Below are 18,068 nucleotides of genomic sequence, written 5' to 3'. Positions count from 1 at the left end.
CTTGCAAACTTAAGAAGGGCAAAGATCAAAGCTTTGTTTATCCCTTTATTTATCAGAAGAGTAAAGCAAGCATACTTTAGGCAGGACTGGGCTTCAAAAATTTCAGCAATGGTCTCTGCCCGGTTGCTGGGTGGGTGTGGCCATGGTGGGCGTGGCCTAGTCAGCCTCCTGCACCATAGTGAACCATTTTTGCCCCGGCTCCGGAGCAGGGGTGAAATTCAGCAGATTCTGACAGGTTCTGGAAAACCAGTAGCGGAAATTTTGAGTAGTCAGGAGAACTGATAAATACCACCTCTGGCTGGTCCCAGAGTGGGATGGGAATGGAGATGTTACAGTACCCTTCCCCCAGGAATGGGGAGGGAATGGGGATTTTGAAGTATCCTTCCCCTGCCATGCCCACCAAGTCACGGCCACAGAACAGGTAGTAAAAAAATTTCACCACTGCTCCGGAGGCTTTCCTCAAGCCTCTAGAAAAGCAAAAACTGCCTTCCCCAGGCTCCGGAGACCCTCTGGAGGCTAGAAACAGGCCCATTTCTGGCCTTCCAGAACTTCTGGGTGGCCTATTTTTCCCTCCGTGCGGGCCCTGCACTTACCTCACATCCAAAACGGGTGACATGGAGACTCCTGGGAGGGACAGGGAGAGTGGGGTGGGAGGAGCCAGTCAGGGGTGGGACTTGGAGTTTTTTCCGAACCAACCATAATGTTAACTACAGGTACTCCCGAACCCGGGCGAACCTGTAGCACCCCACCCCGGACCTTAGGTTATATTTGTATTGTGATTACAATGGCTTTCTTTCCTGTGACACCTATGTAAAAGAGAATAGTGACCCATCCACCAGTTCTCTAACTTTTTATGGAGACTCAGAACTTGGATCCCATAACTCCGATGATTGGTAGTCTTTACTTCATTCATTCAGTCATAGCTACTTCGCCTGAGAAAGGTGTTGATTCTGTTCTTATAGTCTATGAAAAATTGGGGAGCAGAATTAAGAACATTTGAACTGAAGAGGCTTTTCCCAATAGGTCACAGTTAATACGAACTTTATTGGAACAGCTTACATCCTGTGACAATATCTGTAACACCATCAAACATCTACATCTTCTTATCCCAGGTCCTTGGGAAGGACTCGATAGGTGGACAAAAATGCCAAATATACTCTGAACAGGGACATGCAGTCACTAGAGGCAGGGGAGGCGTGGCCTCACCAGTCATGAGGAAAAGGAAAGAATTTTAAAGAATTTTTTTAAAATAATTAAAGCCAAGGTAGTTGCTGCCAGATTCCAAGTCACAGTGACTTGGAACAGTGCTTAGTGTTAACCATAGGAGGAGGCCAGAGAACTAGGGGCCTCCTGTGCATAAGCAATGTTTCGCCTTTTAAGAGTTAAGCACCGCCATCTTGTTTTTTGCTTCTGCGCATGCACAGAAGCATTTTTTCAATACTGTGCATGCACACATAGCGCACATCAAGCATGTGCAAAGCACATGCATGGCACATCCCTGAGCGAACCGGCAGTGGCAGTAGCCGGAATCCACCTCTAGTCTGACTGATGTCATATATCTTTTGCCTAATATTCAAGACTAGGCAATTGAAAAGAGTTTATTAGTAAAAGAACAATCCGGTTTGAGACCTCACTAGTCTACTGTTAACAACTGATTCATTGTACGTTATCGTATAGAAAAATACAATTAAGGAGTTAATTGTTTACAACTTCTATAGACTTTGGCACAGGCCTTGATTCAATAGAGACATACTCTTGGGGAGGGGGAATGTGGCCCTGAACATGAAACCTAGATTCTGTGTCTCTCCAAGGTTTGAAATTCAAGCTCTTATTTACAGGTATTTATAGGCATACAAGGCTCTCAAAATGGGGAAATTTGCCCTTCTCCCCACAGAAAGAGATTGAAGAAAAAATTTCAAAAGAGTACTGTACAGTGTTTGCATAGCTCAGCCATCGTTTCCAACCCAGACTGTTTTCAAAGTTTAGGAGAGCGAACAGCTTGCTCTCTTGAAATCTCTCTGCAATCTTTCTGCTCTGTAAAAAAAACCACAGGTCAGGCACAGGACAAGGCATACTGACTACAATGGTGATCACATGACTGAGGGAACACTGCAATGGTCATAAATGGGCCATAAAGGCAATGGTTATTTTTTTCAGCACTGTCATAACTTTGAATAGTTGCTGCACAAATGGTCAGTAAGCAAATTATGAACAGAACCATGTCCTTTATATCAAAGGACCCCAACCTCCAGTCCATGGACTAGTACTGATCTGCAGCCCACTGGGAACTGGGCCAAACAAGTGACAGACGTGTGTGCAAGACTCTATTTCAGGGGTGTCAAACTCGATTTCATTGAGGGTCACATCAGGGTTGTGTTTGATGTGGTGGGGTATGGTCAAGGTGGGCATGGCCAGGTAAATGACATTCGTGTCAGGGGCACCTATGGTGGCCCAGGCAGGGGTGGGGGGATCCTTCTGCAGCCTTCTGCCAGTGAAAACAGAGGGCTGCAGGAGGCCATCGTGGCCCTCCCGAGCTCCGTTTTCTCTGGCAGAGGAACATCAGTCCAGTCCGCTATTTCCAGAGTGGCCCTATGGTCCAGATCTAAGCAACCCGCAGGGCGGGTTCAGCCTTGAGTTTGACACCCCTGCTCTATTTGCATATGCGCAGGATTTGGTTGTGTGTCCCTCCCCCAACTGCTGTTGCCAGGCCACAGAGCCAGAAAGTTTGGGAATTGCTGCTTTATATCAAAGACTATCCAGGAGAGAGTAGAATTTGATGTTTATTCCCCAACTCTGGAATCATCGAAGTGATCCTTGAGAAAAAAAATCACATTTTTAAAGCTGCTAGAGAAAACAACTCCACCCAGATGACACCCACCCACCATCACCAATCACCATGACCCACACCCTCAGCCACACCCCCACTCATCATAGCGTCTTTCCTGGTTAGTCACATCTGAGCAAAAGAGTTACATCAGAGTAGGTAGTTGCACCCGAGTAGAAGAGCCACATGCAGCTACAGGCTCAATCGATATCAGAGAGGCAACATCAACATGGCAGCGTTAGTGGCATGTAAGCATGGCCAAGCAGGCATAGTGATGGACAGGTTCCCCCTGGATGGCAGCCTGAGCATTGACATGCCACCCCCCACCAGTGGAGAGGATTCTGGAAGACAAAAAGCGCTATTAGCAGTATCCTCTATAGGTTTATCAGAGTATCGACGATGGAACCGGGAGATCAGGCTCAGATGACCTCACCCACGATGCGTCTGTAAATGGGTATCCCTTCCAAACTACTAAATACTGTAAAGTGCCATGATGGTGACGGGAACCTACTATCTGTTCTATTTCATAATGGCGTTCACCATCAACCTGCACCAGAAACGGTGGTGTTGGAAGATTACGCAGCCCAGTGGTGGTCACCGGTTTGAGTTAACTGCTGTGAAACACCGGGTGGGTTTTCCCCAACATGGGAGACAGCTTTAATTCTACCGTAACCGGATTAATTACTCTGACAATTGGGAATGGACCTATGAACATGGGGCCCAGCTTACGGCAGGGCACTTTAAGGCGTATATACTTGGTAGATAAAAATACCTTATCCCCGACCCAAAACGTTGGTTGTGGACTGTGTTTCTTGTCGGCGTGTCTCTTGTACGTGTCTGCTGCAACCCGCAATGCTTTTCAGACATTTTCCCACACTGGATACATGAAGTCTATCCATTCCTTTATAGTTCAGTGATCAGCAGTGGCTTGAAGACGTTCAGGTATATCCATGAAATGGTTGCTTCCAAATCAATAGCAGAGTCTCCACTGCTATTTCTTTCCTACTTTAAAACTGGGCAGTGAAGATACTGTATGTCAGAACCATTGGAAATCTACAATATCTTCTCATTGCTGTTATATAAATCCATACAAAGCTGGAAACTAAGCCTCAAAATTGAATGCAGCGTATATCTTCCCTTCAAATTCATTTCTTTCACAAATGCAACTTTACACACCCAAAACCACACAATCACACATACAAATATACGGCAGGATAATATTACTTCCTTTATTTTTTTAAAAAAAAATCCATTTATTTAGCTGCCTGGTTATCAGTGGCTATTAAGTTAAACATGTATCCAAAAATCTGAAATATTGTTACTATTAAATTGTTCTTTGTTGAGCTATAGAGCAGATATCAAAACTTGACTATTCTGCCATCTACTGATTGAAATAAAATTTATAAGAAACTACTATTTTGCCATTAGACAAATAAAAGTAAGTTCTGTTCTTGAATTAACATTATTTTCAAGCGTATTTATTAATACTGTACTCTTTGTAAAGTAGAACTAGGGATGTTGGAATCAAGATGTTGGACTAGAATGGAAGAGCCATACATTTCTACATGAAACTCACTGATTAACCCTTGTTCAATTCATCTCACAGGTGGTTGTGGAAGGATAAAATAATGAGGGATCTCTATACAAATCACATTGAGCTTGACTTCCCAGAAAAAATGTAGAATATTGTGTAAATCTAATAAATAACTAAGTCAATCAATGCCTGTGGGTTTTAGGAGGAAAATAACCTTCTTAAAGCATCCACTGTCAACCACCGTCTCCTGAAGCAAAAACAGCCTCCCCCAGCCTCCCAGAGGCCCTCCAGAAGCCAGAAATGGCTTCAGGAAACCCTCCGAAGGCTGGAGAAGGCAAAAAACGGCACCAACGGGCCAACTGGAAGTTCAGAAATGATCCATTTCTGACTTCCAGAGGGCCTCTAGGGGGGCAGGGGAGGCCTTTTCTGCACTCCACAGGCTTCAGGAAAGCCTCCGGAGCCTGGGGAAGAGGGTGTATGCGCATGCACGGGGTCGCGTGCGCATGGTCATGTGCGTATGCACGTGGTCATGTGCACATGCACAGGGTCACATGCGCATGCACGGGGTCACATGCGCATGCACAGGGGTCACATGCGCATGCACGGGGGTCACATGCGCATGCACAGTTGGGGAGGGAATTGAGTGGGCACACGGGGGGGGGCAGTAGTGCCCGCACATGCAATTCTGGCACACTGTAAAAAAAGGTTCGCCATCACTGTCGTAGAAGAATAAAATATTCTAGGAAATATTAAAAAGGCAGAATATTATACCTCCCTGGATGAGAAAAGGAGATACACGCTTTTGAAAAGCAGCCCCCAGCCTTAGGACATAATAGGATTAGTTCTCTACCCATCTCACCACATGGCATGTGGGAAGATTACATCACCCAGCAAGATTCAACCAAGCCTGGGACTCAAGACAACCTACAAAGTTACCCTGCATGGCCCCATGGGAGTCTGACAACCAGTCAGGATACATTTCTTGCCATAGGAACAGGAAGCAAGTTCAAAGCCCAACCGAGGGTATAAATCTCTCTCCCTCTCCCACCCATGTGCTCATTTTTGCCCAGGACCCCAAAAACCCACGTGGTCCTGTCCACCATTAAACCATCTTTCCAAGCAGTCTCCATGTTTCCAGTCTCTTTCTCCTCACTTGAAATCCAACCCAGATGGACATTTCTTTCAACAGAATGTATGTATGTATTTATTTATTTTGTCACATTTATGAAGTGCACATTGGAGGTGAAAACCCCTTTGAGAGCTGTATGCAATGAAATTTCATTTTAATGTATACCGATCAGTGTACATTCAAAGTGACAATAAAGTTAGTCTAAATCTAAAGGGGCTTGGGATTCTATATACCTGTGTAGGAAGTTATCACCCAGCCCTCTCCCAGAAAAATGAAATATCCTAGGAAATATTGAAAAGGCAGAATATTTCTCTGGAAAAGGGAGAAACATTTTAAAGACAGAATAGCTCTCTGCAGCTTCTTGCCCCCACCCACTTTGTCAATGGGCCATTAAGAAACCCAAGCCAGTCCCTTTACATAATAAAGAGTTCTCCCCTTCAGCTCCAGAGTGATGGGATTAAGGCATGATAATATGGGCCCTTTACCCAACTGGCCACATGGCATCTGAGAACTCAACCAAACCTGGATTCAAAACACAGCCTAGGAAGTTGCCCCTGCACGGCCCCATGGGAGTCTGACAACCAATCAGAATATAAGATCAAGATCAAAGGCCAGAGAGGGCATAAAACTAGGGACTCAGCATCTCAGCCCTTCCTTCTCTTCTTCTCCCCAACATTGAAGCATGTGATCATCTTTTCTGTTCAGGACTCAAGCCATGTGGTCCTGTCCACCATTAAACCATCTTTCCAAGCAGCCTCCATGTCTCCAGTGTCTTTTTCCCCACTTGGAGCCGAACCCAGAAGGACATTTCTTTCAATATCTGTCTTTGGTCAGGATAACTCCTGGAAATCTGAAAACAAATGGGCCAGAATTGGTGTGGCGGAGAAACCAGCAAAATAAAATTCAAGTTGAAAAATGCAGCCAATCCAGCCACAGCCAGCAAAGAAAAAAAAAAAGTCCTAAAACAATATGCCCAACACTTCCTAATGGAAAGTCAATTGTCCAGCAGTTTGGAACGTTGCTGATTTCTCCACTCGAAGGCTGCACTTCCTCCTTCCCAGTCATGTGACTAAACATAGAACTATCATTAAGAGATTGGAAACAATTCCAGAACAATTCCAGAATCTCTTCTCTGAATCTTTTCTGTATTTGTTCCAACACCTTCCGGCTTGGTTTGTTTTTTAAACTCATGATGTAATTCCTCCATGCCCCGCACCTAAACCGCAGGGATGAAATTTCTCTGGTAGTCCAAATCAGCCTTTCCCCTACTTGGTTGTCTCCTGATTGTGGACTTCAACTCCCAGAATTGCTAGCTGGCGGGAGAGAGGGAGTTCTGGGAGTTGAAGTCCACACCTCTTAAAGGTGCTGAGATTTGAGAAACATGGTTCTGAAGCAACCCTGATGCCTAAAGGACCTTTTAGAAAAGAAAAACGGGAACGCTCAGCGCTGTTTTGCCTCCGCTTCGGAAAAGCGTGCCCGGGAAGCATTTCTATCGGCTCTTCCGCCCGCTGCTCCACAAAGCGCCAGCGAGCGAGAAACGAGGTCCTCCTGGACTACAACTCCCACAATGCTTCGCAGGCGGGGAGCGCTACCCGATAAGCGAGAGCGGAGCTCATTGGTGAAAGAATCAGGACAGCCACAGGCCTATCAGCTCGTCTTTCATTGTGCGGTGGCAGCAACCGACATACACACATTAAGCCGTGAGCCGTCCAAGAGGTGGGGGAGTGCTATTCGTGCGCCTCTTATTGCTGCTGCTGCTGCTGCTGCTGTTGCTCGCCGCCCGCCCGCCCTTGCAGACGGGCTTCTGCGCTCTTCCGCGGAGCAGAGACGCAGCCATGAATCTGGGGTAAGGAAGCGAAGCGCCGCGGCAGTGCCACGTTCTCGGGTGACCTCGTTCTTTGGAGTGAGAGCTGGCGGGAGGAGGCGAAATCCTCTGCCCTCCAGCCGCAGCGATCGTCCCTCTTTGAAGCCTGGCGTGGCTTACCCAAGGGGTTGCCAGGGCTGCTCCTGTCTAGCTCTGCCCGCCTTGGGAGCCCGTCCGTTTCGCGTGGCAAGTGTACTGAGCTCGGTTGGTTGTGCGGTGTGTGTACGTGTGTGTTTCATCAGCCTTGCAAAAACAACGCCGTGCGTAGTGATGTTGAGGCTTACTGGGTAGGGATGCCGGGTGCCCTAATCCACCCCAGGAGCTGGACAGTTTCAGCTGCAAGTTTTTCTCTAGGTTGTCCCAAAGGTGCTTTTTTTTTCCAAGAGGGAACTGGACTTTCTGGTTTTTCTTTGAAGACGTTTCGCTTCTCATCCAAGAAGCTTCTTCAGCTCTGACTGGATGGTGGGGAAAGGAAGATGGGAAGCAGTGAAACGTCTTCAAGGAAAACCAGAAAGTCCAGTTGCCTCTTGAAAAAAAGCACCTTTGAGACAACCATGACCTGGATGACTGAGAATCTCCATAGACGTTTCTCTACGTGTGACGTTTTTGATAACCATCAGATATTTGGAAGTAAATCTTATTGAGTACTGACCAGAGTCCTACAATATAGAATTTCATTTTTTATCCCCCCCTCCCGCTGAATTCAGATTGTATTCTTTTTATTAAGGAAACAAAAACACATTCCAAGGAAAATAATTGCTCTGTCTGACAACAACAATAAAATATTAGTGCCAGGAAAGAGGGAAAGCATTTACACAGAAAAGGGCTGGGTTAAAAAAAAAATAGGTTCCATAGGCTGAGGAAGAGATGTTAGCAGGAATCTCATAAATGTGGAGAAGACAGCAGATCTGGCTGTGAGCAATTGCAGCCACCAAATTTCATCACATGTAACAGACTTTCTCTTATTGGATGTGGATAACTTCCTGGCTGCCAACTACCAACATATTCTTTTTGAAAATGACAAAACAAGATTGTTCATAATAATATTAATAGTTGCAAAATGATACTATCTAGACCCCTTGTGAATGAGGCAGGTCATTGTTCTGTAATACATTTGTGTGCAAACATGAAAGAGGTTTGTAGACCTCTTTTCCAAGGAATAGAGAAGGTCATTCTGTTGTGTGACTTTCAGTTGTTATTAGGTCCAATATCACGTTTGTCTCTTCAACCTTGATAAGGGACTTTCCTCTAATTTGATTACTGGATAAGTACTTTATTAGATTAGGACCTGGCAGATTACATTTATGCCTTTATATCTAAAAATATGATTATTGTTCAAATATAGTATATGTTAGTTTGGTATTAAAGACTGTGGCTTCCTTTCTTGCAGAAAGTAATTATTTGGAGCACATGATTATTTGGTTATAGATAGCTTTAGATTTCCCAGCACAATTCAGGTCATGTTTAACTGTGATCCTTTTGTGACTCAACAAATAGGTTGAGCAAAGATGTGCAAAAATGGACATCCAATCTGTTATTCATAGCAACTATTAGTAGCTCAGTTCTGGTTCACCCCTATGTAATTTGAAACAGCTGTGAGGTTCTATAATTATTATTTTTCTTCTTCTTCTTCTTCTTCTTCTTCTTCTTCTTCTTCTTCTTCTTCTTCTTCTTCTTCTTCTTCTTCTTCTTCTTTCATATCCTTCATTGCACGTTGGCGATCATGTTGGTGATCCTATTTTTATCAACAACTGCACAAAAAAGTGCTGCTGAGTTTTGTCCAAACCAGTCCCTTAGATTTTGAAGCCATTATGTTCGTCTTCTGCCTGGACCTCATTTGTCTTCCATATTTCTTTGGAGGATTAAGTGAAGTATGCTGTATTTTTCTGGGTGTTGCATCACATGTCCAAAATATTCTAACTTTTGCTTTTTAATGGTTTTGATGGTTTCCCTTGGCTTTCCCAGGCGGCTTATCACCACCTCATTTCTGATTTTGTCAACCCAACTTATACGTAACAGCCGCCTGTAAATAAACATTTCAAATGTTTTTAGTCTCTTCAAGTGGCTTTCTGTCAGAGACCAACTCTCTGCTCTGTAGAGCAGGATAGAAAAGATGTAGCATCTGACGAGCCTGATTTTCAATTTAGGCTTATATTTTGACTACAGAAGACCTTCAGTCATAATGATGACTGGAACCTTCTTTCTCCTATTCTGCAGATTTACAATTATATGCAGAGGCTTTATTCTGAGAAAGGAAAGATAAGAGACGGCTATGTTTACACATCATGCTAAGCTAGGAAGTTTTAGCTGCACTTTGTTAAACAAACAAAGCTGTGTTTTAATACAATGTGTAAACCCAGCTACAAATTCCATAGTGAACCATGGAGACCAAATGTGTTATGTAGAGAGCTTGATTGTTGCTTCTTTTCCAAACCAGTCGATCTAAAGTTCTGAAATAAACTTTATTGTGAATAAAAGTATTTCAGAACTTACGCTTTATTTCCTTTCTCCACCCCTATGTGGAAGAATTTTTTTAAAGGCCTGTGATACAGTCCAGAAGTAGACATATACAGCATAGGTGATGATTTTCCTACTTCTCTTCCCATAAGGACTAGAAACACATAAGCTTAAGGATCAAAGGTTTATGCCTTTTTCACTCACCTCTATGAAATGGCTTTTGGAAAGCTTGATTCTTTTTTAGCTTCTGTGAATTTTTAAGGCTAAATTTGCTGGCGGCATAATCCCCACAGTTGGCAATCTATTTTCTGATAAGAGAATGATCACAACAACCTTTAGTGGATAATCAGGGTTTATTATTGATTATTATAGTGTTGTGAGGGTTCCAACTAACAGCCCCCACCAAAAGAAATCTCCCAGGCTTGAGTTTCCTCAAAGGTCCACTTTATTTGAGATGTCATATTGGCACATCTGAGAAACCCCGAATCTGAAAGTTTCCAGGTTTTCCCCACTCAAGTGAAAGTTCAAGTCTCTTCCCAGCATCCACATGTGCATCTCATGGTCCAATCAGGCATTGTCCAAACTGGAGATGCCTTAAGGCAGTGGTCTCCAACCTTGGCAACTTTAAGACCTGTGGACTTCAACTCCCAGAGTTCCTCAGCCAGCTTTGCTGGCTGGGGAACTCTGGGAGTTGAAGTCCACAAGTCTTAAAGTTGCCAAGGTTGGAGACCACTGCCTTAAGGTGTCCTTGACTCTCTGAGAAAGAATGTCATTTCCACTATATATCTCCCATACTCCATATAATCCCCCTTCCCATTTTCCCACAGTAGAAAATGTGGCAGGCCTGAAAGCTCAATGTAAAAGATGACTTCCAGGTCTGACAATTATCCTTTGTTGACATTTTAGTTATGGCAATGTGCATATATATTGTAATATGCATAGTAAGGTTAGATTTGGTGTTAAAAGTATGCCATCACCAAAAACAGAGGATGTTTTTATCTAATTTTCAAATATGTTTTCTAGTTCATAGCCAGGTAAATTTATTCCTTCTAGTTAAGTTACACATGCTAAAACTGGATCTGAACCATTTCTTAAAGATTGCTGTCTCATTTGAGATGATATATACATTTTCAGGAATATAGAAGTTCTTGTGTCTTCCCCTGTTACAGTAATCTCTGTGTGTACGTGCGTGCCCTTTATCATATATGTGCTCAAAGTCTTTCCCCCAGTAAAGCAACAACATAAGATTTCAAAAACAAGTTAAAGCTTGCAAATAGGAGTTGCAAGAAATGTTAATGAATCAGTGTTGTGCCTTGCATTTAAAAAAAACAACAATGCCACATCTGTATAAGCATCTGAGAGTGGTAAACAGTTCATTCTGTATAATCTAGTATTGTTTTTTTAGGAATTTAAGGAAAGAGAGGTAACTTTAAAAGTGGAAAGGGAAAAAAACTAGAATATAGCAATAGCAGTTAGACTTATATACCGCTTCATAGGGCTTTCAGCCCTCTCTAAGCGGTTTACAGAGTCAGCATATCGCCCCCACAGTCTGGGTCCTCATTTCACCCACCTCGGAAGGATGGAAGGCTGAGTCAACCTTGAGCCGGTGAGATTAGAACTGCTGAACTGCAGATAACAGTCAGCTGAAATGGCCTGCAGTACTGCACCCTAACCACTGCACCATATGTCAAATTGCATGTAGTAATCACTTTTCTTTAAGATCTTTATTATTTTTTTCTACAAACAATGAAATATACTTTATTGATTTATTTAAAAATTATGCTCCATACCATATTTTTTCCAAGCTGATTTCAATTATAGAAACAGTTAACCTTTTTTTCTTTTTTGATTACAGGGATGGTTTAAAGCTTGAAACTGAAATACTGGATGGAAAACCTAGACTGATAGTGGCTCCTTGTGGTATGATTACTCTTATATACAAAATTAGTTCATATTAATGATCACCAGCACTTTTTTGTTTGCTTCTTTTTAAAAAAGCCTTCAATTTTTAATCACCTTAATCAGATACAATCTAATTGTTTGAATTATTTTTCACTGATTACTTCTGAAAACAGTAATTTTTCCAACTTAGTTCCTCTACTGATATGTGGACTTCAGTCCCCCAAATTCTTATCAATTGCTACATCATAGAAGAGAGTATTTGTAGCTCAAGGTTGAACTGTGGGATCCTTGGTGCTCTCTGAGTTTAGTGGTTTCCTTGCAGATATTTCATTATCAGTTGTTACCTACTTTGGTAATGAAACATTTGCAAGAAAACCACCGAGCTTGGAGGACACCAAGAATCCCACAACACCATGTATACTCATTGTGTATATGGTGTGAGTTTCTAAAATCTTATCTGTTCGGAATGTGTATGCTGGGGATATGGATATGGGGGGCAAATGTGTGTGTGAGTGTGTACATATGTATGTTCTGGTGAAAGGGTTGAAAGGCCCCCAAACTTGGCAACTTTAAGACTTATGGACTTCAACTCCCAGAATTCTCCAGCCAGCATAGCTGGGAATTGAAGTCCACAAGTCTTAAAGTGGCCAAGCATAAGGGCTCAATTATGGTTTGATTTGACATAAATTATATATAGGCCTGTACTGTTACTAGAAATGTCTCTGAAAAGTTAGGAATATTCTCTTTTCAAATTGTTTTATCTCCTATAAACTATAAGAACTGTCTGATTTACCGAAATTTAGGGTTAGGGTTAGAAGCTTTGTATTTCCCCTTATGTAGTATGATTGGGATTAAATGTAAATCCTTTTTTTTTTTTTTAAACAAATGGGGGCTGCCCCATTCCCTTTCACTTTAATTGGCTGTAAACCTGAGCATGTTTCCACTTTAGTGAATAGTCTTAAGAATAAAAAAACTGTATTAGAGAAATATTGTACTTGATACATAGAGCATATAAGTAGTCCTCAACTTATGACTGTAATAAACCCCGCCCATTACAGTTGTAAGTCATGATAGTTGTAAAGTGTGTCATCACATGACCAAGGCAATTTTATGACCTTTTTTATGGCGGTCATTAAGCAAATGATTGTGATTCTTAAGTGAATCTGTTGTTCAGCAAACACTGTGTTGCTAAGAGAACCCATTGTTCACTATGGGGCTTTTTTTTTTTGCCAAAACTAGAAGCAAAGATCAGTTTTCAGCAAAAATATCATAAATTAGGGTCATGTGACTGTGAGACATTGCATATGGCTGTAAATGAGACCACAGGGAGATGTTCATCAGAAATATGGAACTGGGTTATAAGTACCATATTTTTGGGAGAATAAGACACACCTTTTTTCCTCAAAAAAGAGGCTGAAAATCTGGGTGCGTTTTATACACCAAATACAGCATTTTTTGCGTCCTGAAGCCCCATCCCCTTCACCAAAATGGCTATGCATAGCCTTATGGAGGCTTTCAGAGAGCTCCTGGGGGCTGGGGAGGGCAGAAATAAGCAGAAAATGGGCCGTTTCCGCCCCCTCAATACCCAGAGCACTCTATAAGTCTCCATAAGGCTATGAATGCAATTTTGTTTGATGAAAAACAGGCCTGTTTTCACGAAAAACGGGCCCTTTTTTGCTTGTCTTTGCCCCCCCCCCCAAGCACTCTGCAAGCCACTCCAAGGCTATTCATGCCTTTAAAAAAAATGGGCCGGTTTTCTCAAAAATGGGCCATTTTTGGGAGGTTTGCAGAGTGCAAAAACTTTTTTCCCCCCTTTGGGAAATCTCTTTTACTGATTGATGAGAATTACATTGATCAAGTGCTGTGCCAGCAGAAACAAAGTCTTAGGTGCTGCAGATTGTCAGCAATTTCATTCTCCAGCACATGGATAAATACACCTGGAAACATCTACCTACTCTCTATCTCTCCCTCCCTACCTACCTACTGTATTTCTCTCTCTCTCTCTCTTTCTCTCCCTCTCTATCCCTCTATCTACCTACCTACTTTAAAAAAAATTGCCTCTTCAAAACCTTGGTGTGTCTTATACTCCGGTGCATCTTATACTCCAAAAAATACGGTATCTGTTTGGGGAGGGTTCTGTCAGAACCTCGAGCGTTTACAAGTTAAGGATTAGGATTAGCTGTATTTATAGATGGAAGAATATGCTTCATGTTCACTTAAATTTCTAGCCTTTTTAGTGTCACTAGGATTTTGCCAGTCAAGTTGAGATGTAAGTTAAAATTATCCTGGACCTTTTTCTAATGTGCTTTTTTTCTCCTTTTCATAGTAAGTAACTCGAAACCAGGCATACGGGTAAGTCTTAAGTCCTGCTTATAATGTTGAAGGTGTGAAATCATTCTGTTTAATTTCTTTGATTGCAAAATAAATTGTATCTACATGTATTGAAATTTCATTTTACTAAGAAAGAAAAACTGGTCAGCAACATGTAAAATCTCATTTTTGCCGTTAAAGCCCTAAAAGATTTGAACCCAGGCTTTCTTAAGATCTATGTTTTCTTATAAAAATGCAACTGGCTTAATTCCTTGGATTTTCCAGGCAAGATGTAGGATTTAGCTATCACTTCAGGAACCTTCTATTTAATTCCTTTTGTTTAAAGGTGTATAGTTTTTTTTAAATATAAAAAATGGCTTAGGACAGCAATGGCGAACCTCTTTTAGCTCACGTGACATAAGGGAAGGAGCACAGAGGGAAGGTGCGTAGATGTACCGCACCCATAATGCAACGCGTGACCCCCTGGTGCGCATGCGTGCATGAGAGGCGCTCCCCTCCATTTTTTGCATGCTTTTTTCACCTTCCCCAGGGTCCAGAGGCTTTATAGGAGCCTGGGGAGGGTGAAAAGAGACTCCCCCCCCCAAGAGGCCCTCCGGAGGCTTCAGGGACCTTCAGGAGACGTTCCCCTCCGGAGGGCAAACTTCCGGTTTGCCTATAGGGTCGGTTTTTTGCACACTGGAGGCTTCAAGGAAGCTCTGGAGGGCCTCCGGGGGGTGGGGGGCTCTTTTTGCCCTCCCCAGGCTCCTATAAAGCCTCTGGAGCACGGGGAGGGCGAAAAATGGCTTTAGAAAAGGCTGAACTCAACTGGCCAGCGTGTGCTGGCCAGCTGACAGGGCAACGTCTCGCGTGCCCTGACAAATGCCTCCTGTGCCACCTGTGGCCCACATGCCATAGGTTCGCCATCCCGGGTTTAGGACATTACTCTCTGAAGAACAAGAATATAAATATCTTACATATTTTCAGTTTTTGGTTTTGAAATGTATATTAAACATCTATGGAGGATTGGGTAAGGTAGGTGAAAAGCTTTCTATCGTGTTTTTTATTTACAGACACAGACATACACACATTGTCTGTCTGTCTGTCTGTCTGTCTATCATCTATCCATGTATTTCTATCTCATTATGTACTGGCACTTCATAAAGCTTTTTTTTTTTTTTTGTAGAGGTTGAGGTAGGAAACTATTTCCATTAAATTTATTTTGAAAACACCCTGTTTCTTTAGTTGGGGAACTAAAACATTTGTACAGCTTAAAACAAATTCCTGGAGGAAATAATAATAGTACTGTCTCTGTTCCATAGATAAGTAATAAAAACAAAATTTTAAAATACACGACGAGATCAAAACCAAATGGGCATATTCTGAAATCTGTGCAAACACCCTGTGACAAGAATGAATGTTTAACAAAACAGAAAACCGGATCAAGACTTTCACTGGCTAAAGGTAGTAAACATCCTGAAACTGTGATGTTTACCAAGGATTTATCAAAAGGACCCTGTAATAAAGATGATGCTTTTATCATCCAAAAGGACAATACAACTTCAAAGCCAGATAATGTCAGAAATTCAGTTAAGAAAGCTTTGGCATCCAACAAGAAATTTAAAAAGCATTCTCTTTCTGTTGAGGATCTCAGGGACAATTTGGTATGTTTAACACAACAACAGCTGGAGCAGATTTTAATGGCAGTAAAAGAAGGAACCCAAGGAGCCACTCAGGTTCTGGATGAAAAGAAAAGAGATACAAGTAAGGTTTTTTTCTTTACCCAATTTTTGGGCCTTCTTCGTGGGGAGAGGAAAAGTGAGAAAGCACATTCATGCCTTCATTTTAGCATTGCAAAGCAAGAGAGACAAAGCAAAACAAACAAAAAAGGGCTCTTTAAAAATGTGCATGTAAATTAATTTCTTTTAAATATCTTATAGTGACACTTGCTGAATTAATTAACTAGGTTCATTAAGTTCTGTTAAGCTGCAAGAGTAAAAATAATAACTTTAATTACTAACGTATTCACCAGTGATACAGCTTTTACATAGCTATCATTAATTCCTCCTTGTTCTTTTATGTATCACAAGGTAGGTGCTATTTCTCTGCAAGGGCCCACATTTTAATAAATAGTTACGTTGCGTGACTCTGCAGTGCTAAACATTTTGGTCTTTTTTTCATTTTGGTGAATTTTAGATTATGTGGGTTTACAAAATTAGAGCTTTGATATACCGATTTTAAGGTTTAAATCGTTAAATCACGCTGTGTCAAATTGCCATTTTGTTGTTAAGTTTGTTGTTAAATTTTAGCAATAGCTATAGGAACCACACAAACACATCTTGGCAAAAGGCAGCATGCTGTTGTCCTTCTCTGATTTAACAAGAAAGTTTCAGTTACCAAACAGCTGTGACATTTTACTCTGTATGGTTTTTAAATTGTTTTGATGTGTGGCCCTTTGTAAACTGATTCAAGATGCTTTTTAGAATAGGTAGAGTAAAATATTACCACAATAATAATAAAAACTATGCATATAATATTCAAAAATGCTTTTGGAAAAGAGTATTCAATAATGACTAGGGTCTGAAGAATCTTGGCTTGTTCCAATCTGAAGTGCTGCACAGTTCTTCTGAATATTTTGGAAATGTTTATTCAAATTTCATTCACAAATTGGTCACAATTTTAATTTTAAATATATAATCCATTAGGAGAACTAAAGCAAAGGATGGTGCAATTGTAAAGCTTCTGTTACTGCTTTATTGCAGCAAAAACAAGGAGGAATCTACTGCTTCTGCTGCTGAACTAATATTAAATCCTTTTATTTTCATTCAGACACCAAAACTCTTGATGATCAGACTTCAGAAGAACATGTAATGGGATTGCTTCAGAAAGTCAGTGATGCTCCATCTCTTTCAAGTGAAAGTAGTTTCTGTTCAAAAAAACCTCCAGGAATATCTAGACATGCTGAACAGAAAATAATAATGTAAGTACATCTTACCAGTCAAAAATCCTGATTAGTTTAAATTTTGCTTTGGGATGCTCTTGAAAAAAAATGTTCATTAGCATCAGGATGAATGGAGAAGGGACCTTTGTGTACTGTGTATCAGGCTAGATACCTCTCCACTACTGAGCCAGTAGGCGCATTGGACATTTTGAGGGCACATTGTGCATGTTCTCGGAAAGTGGCTGCCATGTGGGAGTTGCTTGTTTGTTTGTTTATTTATCCCTCCGGGATTGGGTGGCCTATAAATTTAATAAATGAAATAAATGAAATGGATTTATGTGCTACCCTTCTCCGTACACATCTTGGGCATGCGTACCTTGCAGTTTATAGGATTTGTTTCCCTTTCTCTTATTTTTTTCTGGGCAGGCAATCCCATTTCAGACAAGACACCAATTACTTCCTGATGTAGATATATATATATTATATACATGATATATACATTATGTAATATTATATACAGAAACATGCTTAACATGCAGTGAACCCTAGAGTGCTTCATGTGCTTAGGTTATCCAGTGCAAAAAAAAACCAACATTGCTTTAATCTGTCAATTTAATTTGTCAATTTCATTTTTCAGTCAATGTTCAATTCGTTTATTTAGGGAATGCCTTTAGAATGGAAATATAATTTTCTTGCACAAAACGAGTTGTTTGGTAAAATTCTAATGAGCAGAATGCTTGGACTTCTTTCTGGTCCTAATAGGATAACATGATGTATGGATTTCTAAGTCATATTTATTTTAATATTAGTGGGTGGTACGTAAAAGTTTGTTAAATTTTCTTCACCAGGAATTCATGGAAGCCAGCTGACATATTTAGTACTCTGGGAGAACGAGAATCAGATAAAACCTTGTTAGATGCTAAGAAATCTCAGTGGAAGAAAGAACTAGGTACTGTGTAATTTGCTGTGTTTCTACATTATGCAATTGATAATTGATTAGCATTTAACCTTAAATATTTTGTTTCTGAAGTAACAGGGGGGTTATGCTTGTTCTAGTAGTACTGATTTCATTAATCAGTGTTTAAATATTTCAATATGTAAATAATTATC

At 41.3% G+C, this 18,068-nt stretch overlaps 1 protein-coding gene across 1 annotated transcript in view; it reads left to right on the top strand.

The window, feature by feature from the left end:
* The first annotated feature begins 7,160 nt into the window (after nt 1-7,160).
* The window catches only part of CCDC66 (coiled-coil domain containing 66), a 31,543-nt gene continuing 20,635 nt past the window's right edge, over nt 7,161-18,068 (top strand). The window contains exons 1-6 of the mRNA XM_087709040.1: nt 7,161-7,333; nt 11,664-11,728; nt 14,037-14,062; nt 15,340-15,781; nt 16,847-16,997; nt 17,807-17,907. Of these exons, the coding sequence (XP_087565166.1) occupies nt 7,323-7,333; nt 11,664-11,728; nt 14,037-14,062; nt 15,340-15,781; nt 16,847-16,997; nt 17,807-17,907 (796 nt within the window). The 5' untranslated portion in view covers nt 7,161-7,322. The remainder of the gene's footprint in view (nt 7,334-11,663; nt 11,729-14,036; nt 14,063-15,339; nt 15,782-16,846; nt 16,998-17,806; nt 17,908-18,068) is intronic.

This window comes from Thamnophis sirtalis, unplaced genomic scaffold (genome assembly GCF_051295495.1).
Source record: "Thamnophis sirtalis isolate CommonGarterSnake01/CBP01778 unplaced genomic scaffold, rThaSir2_p1.2 scaffold_3, whole genome shotgun sequence".
Lineage (NCBI taxonomy): Eukaryota > Metazoa > Chordata > Lepidosauria > Squamata > Natricidae > Thamnophis > Thamnophis sirtalis.
The sequence above is the reverse complement of the archived record's forward strand: the minus strand, read 5'-3'. Positions and strand labels throughout refer to the sequence as shown.